Genomic DNA, 10,199 nt, shown 5'->3' on the forward strand with positions numbered 1-10,199 from the left:
GAGCCACCTTCCGAGCCCTCTGTGAGACTCTTATCTCCAATTAATGACCAGACAACAGGAAGTGGGACTGTGGTTCAAGTGGTAGAGCACTAGCCTTGAGCTGAAGAGTTCAGGGACAGTGCCCAGGATGAGAGTTCAAGCCTCACAACCAAAAAAAAAAAAAAAAAGGACAACTAACTCTACAAAGGTGGATCTAGGTATAATGGAGGGCACAAAGGTGTAGTGGGGGTCAGTTCTTAAGGTAGGTCTTCTTAGACTGTGATAAGGCTTTCAGATTTTGCTTTGTGTGGGATGGGAAGCCACTGGAGGAGTCTGATCAGAGAACAAACATGATCCAGCTTAAGTTTTTCGAAGAATTACTGTTGTAAGAGGTGACATTGTCCAAAACAAGATACGTACTTTTTACCTGACTTATGTGACTGTAACCCCTCTGTACATCACCTTTATAATAACAATCAAAAATTCAAAAAAGTTGATCAGGGCTTCATACTGGAAAATAAAAAGAATTATTGTTGTGTGGAAAACAAGGCAATAGGGAGTGGAGCAGGAAAGCAAGAAAGAGTGTGATCCAGATGAGGTCATGGCGGTGTCTGGGCAGGGGGGGGGGGGGGGGGAGTAGAGAGGGGCAGGCGGGCTCAGAACACAATAGCCAGGGCTGCCCAGGAAGCCAGGGCAGATCTGGAGTGCAAAGGTCGTTGGAGAAGTTCTAGAGACAACTTCCTTAAGGCACTTTTCACAGTGCATCCTGTCTCCTGAAGTCAGGCTGGTCTCACTGTCTGCCATGGTCACAGCCCTGCTCAGTGGGCTGACCTTGAACTCATCAGCCCGCCCCGCCATCTCCCCACAGCCCCTCAGTCATGGACTAGCCAGAACACACACACACACACACACACACACACACACAGACACACACACACACACAGACACACACACACACAGGCAGGGAAAGCCTATTAGTCAGCCTGGGCCAGAGGCTGTGGGAGTGAGCCTTCTGACTGCTTAACCTTCCTCTACAACCAAGCTTGTCATAAATGATTTCAACAAGCTTGACCTCTCATAGGCCATGCCCAGCTGACCCTCACCCTCCTGGGGGAGTGCCCAAAACACATGCCAGGACCCCCAGCTGCCTCCCTTCCAGCCTGGCCTCCATCACTCTATTTTGAGCTCCCGGGTCCTTACCCCTGGGTGGTCCTGGGTCTGAGTCTGCCCACAGGGCCCCAGCCCCTCCCCCTGCCCCTGGCCGCTGCCTGTCCATCAGCCTGCCTGGCACTCAGACTCCACTCTAGCTGTAATCACAGCTCAGCCTGGAAACCTCCCCCCCATACACACACAACTCCTGTGAATAATCCAGGCTGATTTAGGGGCTATCAGGGGAGTGGGGGGGCAGCTAATGGAGCTCGTGGGGGGCCACCCTGGTGATATGGGGAAGGTTGAGAGGCAATTAGCTGGGCTGACAGCCTGGGAATCACCTTAATGTGCCTGCCCGCAGAAAGGGCTGCAAGGGGCTTGTGGGGAGGGGGCCTGCCCCACCCCCACCTCCAGAGATGGATTTGGTATTGGGGAGGGGTCTGCTCTGCCCTTAGCAAGAGGTTTCAGGAGACAGCAGGAGGGATTTCAAGAAAAATCAGGGAAAGGGACAGGGGCAAGAGAGCTAGATGGCATGGGAGGGTGCTATGGGGAGAGTCAGGAGCACCTGGTTCCCCATCACCCCTACCCCCAGCACTAGTACACACACACACACACACACACAGCTGAATCCTATCCCTCACTGGGGACTCACTCCTGATTAATACCAACATTAGCCCTGAGCCCTGAACACTCACCCCTCCTGGCCTCCCTGCCATTAATTACCTCCTCTTCCAACCCAGCAGGCTCCTCTAGGCCAAAAGAACCAGAGCTTTTGACCCCCTGCCCAGAGAAGCTACCCTTGCCCCTTCCTGAAAGGAGAGGGCGGAAGAGAGGGGGAAAGGTAGAGAGGGAGGGAGCAAGCTTAATTTCTGCTCCAGCCCTCCCTACACCCAGCTAAACTGCTCCCCAATCTCCCTGCCGGAGGCTGTCACCCCTCAGAGTCTTCTGCAGTCTGACCACCCCTCTCCCCCATGATCTGCCAAGAGCTGGGAAAACTCTTGCTCTAAAGGTCCAGCACTGAGGAGCCTGACTGGAGGAAGTATACAGCCTGTTCCCCAAGCCCCTTCCTGGCCCACATCCCTTTTGATTCCATGATGGGGACAGGATTGTGCTCAGACCCAGAGATAAGATGACACGAACTTCACAAGGACTGTCACTTGTGAAGTCAAAAGCAGACACACAGGGATCACAGTCACCCCGAACCACACATTCTTAGAAGCACCAAGGGCTGCTGCAGAGGCAGGTAGAGCACAGGACAGCCAAGTGCGGGGTGAGGGGCGCTGTCTACAGGAGCTTGCTGGACTGGAGCAGCTGGATATTGGGATGGGGGTATTTGACTCTTAGGAGTGGGACTACTTTCTCTCCCCCCTTGGGAACTCTGATGTGTGTGTGTACAGGTGTGCGTGCGCACACATGCATGTGCACACACACACACACACACACACACGCATGCACCTTAAAGCAAAGTGCAGTGAGCTACTAAAACCCAGCCTAGGGTACTTAACTCTGACCCCCCTCTCCGCCCCTCTTCCCCCTGACTCCCCAGAGCCCTAGCCCCAAAATTGTGTCTCCATGTGGCCTTGCTTGGGCAGACCTAGACAGGCCAACTCCCACTCTAGATATGAGGTAGGGGCTCTGTGAGGTTTTTCTGCCCCCTTCCAATCCCCCCGCCCCCATGTACCCCATTATAAGGCCAAGTGAGCCTGGAGACCTGACAATCGATACCCGTCAAAGATGAAGATGCTAATAACTTTATCTCCTCTTGTCCTCCAACTCTCGCCTACATTAGCCCTGACCACAGGCCCCAGGCAGCTGAGACCTGCCTTGGGCAAGCTTGCATTTGAGTAACCCCTTCAGATCCAGGTGGGAAGCAAGGGGGTAGCTAGCAGGGAGGACTTTCTGGCACTGAGGAATAGGAGGCCACAGGGCTGAGGGATAGAAAGCCTTGGAAGGATATTTTCCATTCCCATATCAACACCACTGGAGTCTGTGAAGATTTGTGATGTGACCCACAAGGACCCTATGGAGAGTAAGGGGGCAGGTCCTTATCTAATCCGTGAGGGCTGTCTGGCACAAGTGAGCTGGGAAAGACATTCTCACTAGGGAAAATCAGGGAGTCAAAGGACTGAGTGGAGGGGACAGTGGGACAGGATGGCTCTGGCCCTGCCCTCCCTGCAGCACCCTGGGCTTTCACATGGGGGTCTCAGGGGTAGCACAGAGTCTCTAGGACCACAATCCCCTCCTCACTTCACCTGCTCCCCTCTCTGAAGCAACTACACCTCAGGGCTCGAGGGGGACGTACCCACTGCCTGAGGCAGAGAGGAAGAGGAGTAGGAACATTAGAGGGAGGAGGAGTGAGAACCAATGTGATCAGAATCAGGAACATTGGCTGGGCAGGCACTGGTGGCTCTAATCCTAGCCTGGGCAGGAAAATCTGTTAAATTCATTTTTTTTTTTTTGTCAGTCATGGGGCTTGAACTCTGGGCCTGGGCACTGTCCCTCAGCTCTGCAGCTCAAGGCTAACACTCTTTGAGCCATAGCAGCATTTCTGGTTTTCTGGTGGTTAATTGGAGATAAGAGTGTCACAGACTTTCCTGCCCAGGCTGGCTTTGAACCGAGATCCTCAGATCTCAGCTTCCTGAGTAGCTAGAATCATAGATGTGAGCCGTCAGTGCCCAGCTTCTGTGAGACACTTATTTCCAATAAACCACTCAAAAAAAGCTGGAAGTAACTCTGTAGCTCAAGTGGTAGAATGCTAACCTTGAGCAAAAGAAACTCAGGGACAGTGCCCAGGCCCTGAGTTCAAGCCCCAAGACCAGCCCCCTCCAAAAAAGAATCAGGAACATTTTCACAGCACCTGCTATCTAGGCCAGGCCCGACCCAAGAGACAAGGATCTTGTTTAAACCTCAGAAGAGCCCGGATAGGTTAGTGCTATTATGCCCATTTTATAGAGAAGAACACTAAGGCACAGAAAGATTGAGTAAGTTGCCCAAGTCACACAGGTAGTCACCAGACTCCAGAATCTAAAAACATTACCACTGGGGAATACGGCCCTGTGAGGAGAGGAAGGTTGCTCAGTGGAGTGAAAGGTGGGCTACAGTCTTCTGCTCAAAGGGCTGGATTTGAGACAGGGCTCAGAGAAAAGCAAATCGCCTGCTTCTTTGTTTTGGGGCTCTCCTGCATCCTGGGCTCTCCTCCATTTTGGCCATGCCTTACACAAGCAGGTGCTGGCTCTCTGCTGCTGAGTTGCCCTACTCTGTCTTTCCTAACCTTTCAATAGGAACCCTGGCTTGTCTGTCTGGCCTACTCTGAATCTCTTCTTACCACCAACCACCACCATTACTATGCATTCCAAGCCCTTGATGCTGTCTGTCAGAGCTGGGGTGTTATGAGAGAGGGTGTAGAGTGATGCTTGAACCTGTGGAGCACCTCACTCCCTGCTGGGGGTGCCTAGGAGCCCTGGCACAGTCAGGATCCCCAGAATCTGGCTCCTCTGGGGAGAAAGCCCCACAGACAGCCTTCCCAAGGCCACTTCAGGAGTGAGGCAAGACAGGCTTTCTCCAGCGGGGACGTAGAGCAGCCAGGGATGCGGCAGTCTGGAATGCTCTCCTCAGCCTGGAGGCCTAGGCAAGCACAGGGAGGGGTGTCTCCCCAGGCGGCCCCAGTGCCCAGTCTGTCCGTTCCTGGAAGCTGAATGTGAACAGATGATCTGCTCTGTTCTCCAGTCGGGAAGCCAGCCCTGAGGGAACAGGGCAGGAAGGAGACATAGGCAGGGAGAAGCTCTGGGTTCTTTAGAGACCCTGTCCCAGTGCTGGGGTCCCTGGGAAGTCTAACTGACTTCTGCACCACTGATCCTTTTAGAGTAGAGCTGAACAAGGCCCACTCTGTGTGTGTGTGTGTGTGTGTAAACTTCTTTCAGTACTGACCCCACCCCAAGCCTTTCTGAGCCTCTATTTTCTAGCTGGGACATTCTCTCCTGAGAAGGAAGGGTGGTGGAGGGAAAAGCCTAAACAGGTCTGGGGGACCCAGATGTCCCATCACACAGCCTCAGGTCCTACTCCTGCTCCCAGACCCCCCAGGGGTTCTCGGGGGTCCCATTCCATCAATTCCCTTGCAGCCATGCATCTCAGCTGGAGCTCAACCCCTAGGGGCACAGGGCGGGGTGGGGGGGAAGCTAATGGACTTGGCACCGTTAGGAGGTAATTAACAGGGAGGGGGCAGGGGCCACCGTAGGGTGGGAGGTTCCATCCATGATAGTGAAACTCTATGGTGACGGAAGGGGACACTGTGTCTGGGCTTTGTGTGGCGGGCCAGGGACCCTGGCAGTGTACACATCTACAAATCCATCTTGAAGGGGCCAAGGGCCTTCAGTCACAAGCCAACAAGGTAAGTGAGGCCACTCCTGATCCCCAGCACAAGGCTCCACGCCCATGTGGCCTGAAGGGATTGGCATGAGGCTCCTGTTCCTGGATCAATGAATGCTATCCAATTCCTTCTCCCGTGCTCTCCTGAAATTTTTCCTTTAGCCCATTCCCAGAACCCCTCATGTCATCTGCCCAGCTTTTCCAGCAATGTCTCCCGCGGAGGTTAGGAACCTCTGAGGCTCATACTGTTGACCTTGGAAATGTTGCAGATGTCCTGGCAGGTTGTCACCTGACCTCCAATACTTCAGCCCTGATCCTGCCCAATACTTGAGCCCTGATCCTGCCCAATACTTCAGCCCTGATCCTGCCCAATACGAGTGAACCCCACAAAGCTTCTCGGTCTGAGGGTATTCTCCCTCCTCACTTAGATGAGAGCCTAGGAGGCGGGGGGAGACAGTGAGGCCCTCTGGAATCCAGGCCCCCCTACCCCCCCACCCCCCTGGACCCAGAGCTGGCTATGCAACACTCAGCCATCTCTGTCTCTCCCTGTCTTTTTCTGCCTGCCTGGGTTTTCTCTCTCCTCTCTCCTTTCCCTTTGCCTGCATGACTCCAACTGTGAAGCTCCCTCTGGACTGCATCTGGAGCCCTGTCCTCCCTCTCTCTACATCTGTGCCTGGCCTCACCTGTTGGATCTGATCCTCCCACCCTCTGCCTCACCATGCTCCCATTCCCTTCTTCCCTGGGTGGTGCAGCATTTCTTATCCCAGGGCAGGAGTGGAAAGGGGCGGGGGTGTCTGTAAACTTGGCCCTTAGGGATCAACTCCCCTACCCCCACTAATCAGCCTGCTGTCCTGGGTTAGATCTCCATTAGCAGTAACCAGCCTGGACAAGAGGCAGGCACCACTGCTGGGCTGGGCCTGGGGGTGATAAGACCAGATTGGATCACAGGAGCAGGGTGAGGGGACTGGGCACCGGGGGACATGAGACAGCTGGCGTAGCCTGGGGAGATGTGGGAGCGTGCATTATTGCAGGAGCTGGGCAGGAGATTGGAAGTGATGGCGCTGGCAGTGGGGGAGCTGTTCCTGCCTGGCTGCGGGCTGGCGGGAGCACAGGCTTTGGGGTGGGGAAGATAGGTGGAGGCAGGGCTCTGGTCCCCTGATAAGATGGGCCTGGGAGGACCTTAGTGTGACGGAAACTTCAGAGCATTCAGTGAAGATCACTCTGGGGCTCAATGGTGAGGGGTCGCTCCTTTGGGCAGAATGGGATAAGATGATGACTCTGTTGTTAGGAAACAGCCACTTTGTCCAGTCCTCACTTCCAAGGGCTAACTGCAAAGTGTCAGAGCATTGAAAAGGGGAACGAACAGGAGACTTGCTTCTTTTTGTCCTTCAGCTCTAGCCACATGCCCTCGTCCCTTTGTATCACAGGATGCTTGCTCTGTCCTGGGTACACAGGACAAGGAAGATTCACACATACACACACACACACACACACACACACACACACACACACACACATTGCTGTCAACCTGCCCTGCCCCATTCCTCTACTCCACCTGCATGTGGCAGGAACAGCTTCCTGCACTTGAAGCGCAGAGGTAGGTGGTCTGGGAGGGTCCATCGGAGGCCTCCTGGCCGCTAGGCCAGTAGGTGACTATAGCCATGCCCTGGGGTGGCTGCTGCATGAAGCAGGAAGGGACAGCTAGGGTTGAGGACCCCAGAGAGAATTTCCCCATACCTGAGTCCCAATGCCCCAATCCCAGAGTGATGTCATCTCAGGAATCAGCAAGAGACACAGCCAGGGTTAATAAATATAATTGCTATGATGGAACCTGGCCTCGAGAAGCAGGAACATCATCCATTCCCAGCCCCCCACCTGTCCCCTCCACATGCTGAGGGCGAGTTAGATGCTTTGAGATCACCCTGGGGTTACTGGGAGCTAAGGAGGTAGCCAGGAATATTCCAGTTTCTGCCCCAGCCCCTAACCCAGGACGTCCAGGTAGACGGGTGGTGCCTGGGCCAGGGCTTGCAGGCGGGCATGGACATCCTTAATACTGTGGCGCTGCTGGGGTTCCCGCTGCCAGCAGCCCCGCATAATGGCGTAGACCTCTGGCGGGCAGGCACGTGGCCTCTCCAACTCCCGTCCTTGTGTGATGCACTCGATCGCCTGCGGCCATAGGAGAGACAGAGCAAAGAACACACTAGGCAGGCGCAGAAGAAGGAGGTCAGCCTCACTCCACCTGGCCAGGCTCTGTGAGCAACCATATCATGCTCCCCCACCCTGCCTTCACACCCCACAGGTGGTCTGGACCCTCTGACTACCAGTACTCTGGTACTAGCACATCTCAAAATGCCTTTCTGCCCTGACACTGAGAAATTGGAACTTGGGTGAGACAGCTTCCAGAAGGCTGGAGTGAGACCCCCAAGAGAAGCCAGCTAGGGCGAGGAAGCCCCAGGACATTTGCCAAGTCCATCAGCTTCATGTGAGGGATGGAAGGGGCCTCTGCCTCAGCTCCGGAAGGAAAAAGAAAATGAGGCAAAAGTACAGTAAAAGATCTGAAAAGAATGGCAGGCCAGCCAAGCACTGGTGGCTCATGCCTGAAATCCTAGCTACTCAGGAGGCTGAGATCTGAGGATCGCGGTTCAAAGCCAGCCCGGGCAGGAAAGACCGTGAGACTCCTATCTCCAATAAACCACCAGAAAACTGGAAGTGGGGCTGTGGCTCAAGTGGTAGAGCGCTAGCCTTGAGCTGAAGAGCTGAGGGACAGGGTCCAGGCCCAGAGTTCAGACCCCACGACCAGCCCCCCCCCAAAAAAAAACTAGAAGTAGAGCTGTGGCTCAAAGTAGTAAAGCACTAGCCCTGAGCAAAAGAGCTCCGGCCCTGAGCTCAAACCCCACAATTGCCTAAATAAATAAAATAGTGTACAGTTTGATGAGCATGGGAGGTGGAGGCACTGGTCAAGTGGTAGAATGCCAGCTATAAGTAAGCAAGCTCATGAATGTGAGGTCCTTGAGTTGGAAAAAAAAAAAAAAGACTTTCCTGGTAAAAGTTGTAACATAAAATTGCTAGTATGGGGGCTTGAACTCAGAGCCTCAAACTTGCTCAAGGCTGATGTGCTATACTTGAGCCACACCCCAGACTGGCTTTTTGCTGGTTAATTGGAGATGGAATTTCTCAGGATTTTCTGACTAGGCTGTTTTTGAACCTTGTTAGCCACTAGTGCATGGATAACCATTTTTTTCTTTTTTTCACCAGTTCTGGGGCTTGAATTCAGGGCCTGGGCACTGACCCTGAGCTTCTTTTGCTCAAGGCTAGCACTCTACCACTTGAGCCACAGTGCCCCTTCAGCCTTTTTTTCTTTTTGCTTATGTGGTGCTGAGGAATCAAACCCAGGGCCTCATGCATGCAAGGCAAGCGCTCTACCACTAAGCCACCTTCCCAGCCCCTACACTAGGTATCTTAAATACATTGAACTATATAGTATTTATCCGTTTGCATCAGGCTCATTTCACCTAACATATTTTATGTGTTTTGACAAGCATATTCATCAGTATAAAAGCATTTTTAAGATGTCTATCATTCTCAGAATTCTCCTAACCTCCATCTCACTCCCCTACTCTAAGCCCCACAAAATCTTGATCTTCTTTCTGTCACTGTATATTTGTTGTTTTTTCTAGAATTTCCATATCATTAGAACCACACAATAGGTGCTTACTTATGCTCACTTCCCTCCCCCCCTGCCACCCCCCCCCACTTACCATAAAGATTTCTGTAGTTCATTACTCTTTATCTGGAGCAGTATTCCATTGTATAGGTGTGTCTAATCTTTACACCACTTTACAGTGCTCAGCTTTCTCCAGTTTAAGACAGCTAGAAGTTAAGCTATTGTGATATTTGTATATGTGTCTTGCATGAGTATCTGTTTGCATTGAATTTCATAGCAACTGGGAATGGAACTAATGTTTCGTATTTTTGTTTTGTTTTGCTTTGATTTTGTCAGTCATGGGGCTTGAACTCTGGGGTTGGGCCCTATCCCTCCCTGCGCATTTCAGCTCATGGCCAGCGCTCTACCACTTGAGCCACAGCCCCACTTCCAGTTTTCTGGTGGTTTATTGGAGATGAGTGTCTCATGGACTTTCCTGACCCAGCTGGCTTTGAACCGTGATCTTCAGATCTCAGCCTCCTGAGTAGCTAGGATTATAGGTGTGAGCCACCGGCACCCGACCGCTTCATATTTTTTACATATTCTACTTTCAAGGTTGTTGACTGTAACATGCAATGAAAATATTTTTTATCCAGACCATTTCCCTCTGAGAGTCAATTGGTGCTGTTGGGAGTCAACTGGGAGATATGGTCATGCAAACAGGATGGTGCTGACAGCTTTGGGGAAGAAACTGTTCAGGACTTCAGTGCTATCAGAAGTACCCAGCAGCCAGGCTCCAGTGGCTCACACCTGTAATCCTAGCTACTCAGGAGGCTGAGATCTGAGGATCACGGTTCAAGCCAGCCGGGCAGGTAAGTCCGTGAGACTCTTATTTCCAATAAACCACTAGAAACTGGAAGTGGTGCTGTGGTTCAAGCGGTGGTAGAGTGCTCACCTTGAGCTGAAGAGCGCAAGGACAGCGCCCAAGCCGAGAGTTCAAGGCCCACAACCAACAACAAAGAAGAAGAAGGAAGAGGAGGAGGAGGAGGAGGAGGAGGAGGAG

General features: G+C 52.8%; 1 protein-coding gene across 1 annotated transcript in view; it reads right to left on the bottom strand.

Moving 5' to 3' along the window:
* Positions 1 to 7,337: 7,337 nt before the first annotated feature.
* The window catches only part of Ntrk1 (neurotrophic tyrosine kinase, receptor, type 1), a 34,985-nt gene continuing 32,123 nt past the window's right edge, over positions 7,338 to 10,199 (bottom strand). The window contains exon 17 of the mRNA XM_013030515.1: positions 7,338 to 7,659. Coding sequence (XP_012885969.1) covers positions 7,474 to 7,659 — 186 coding nt within the window. The 3' untranslated portion in view covers positions 7,338 to 7,473. The remainder of the gene's footprint in view (positions 7,660 to 10,199) is intronic.

The sequence above is a fragment of the Dipodomys ordii genome, unplaced genomic scaffold, assembly GCF_000151885.1.
Source record: "Dipodomys ordii isolate 6190 unplaced genomic scaffold, Dord_2.0 Scaffold131, whole genome shotgun sequence".
NCBI lineage: Eukaryota > Metazoa > Chordata > Mammalia > Rodentia > Heteromyidae > Dipodomys > Dipodomys ordii.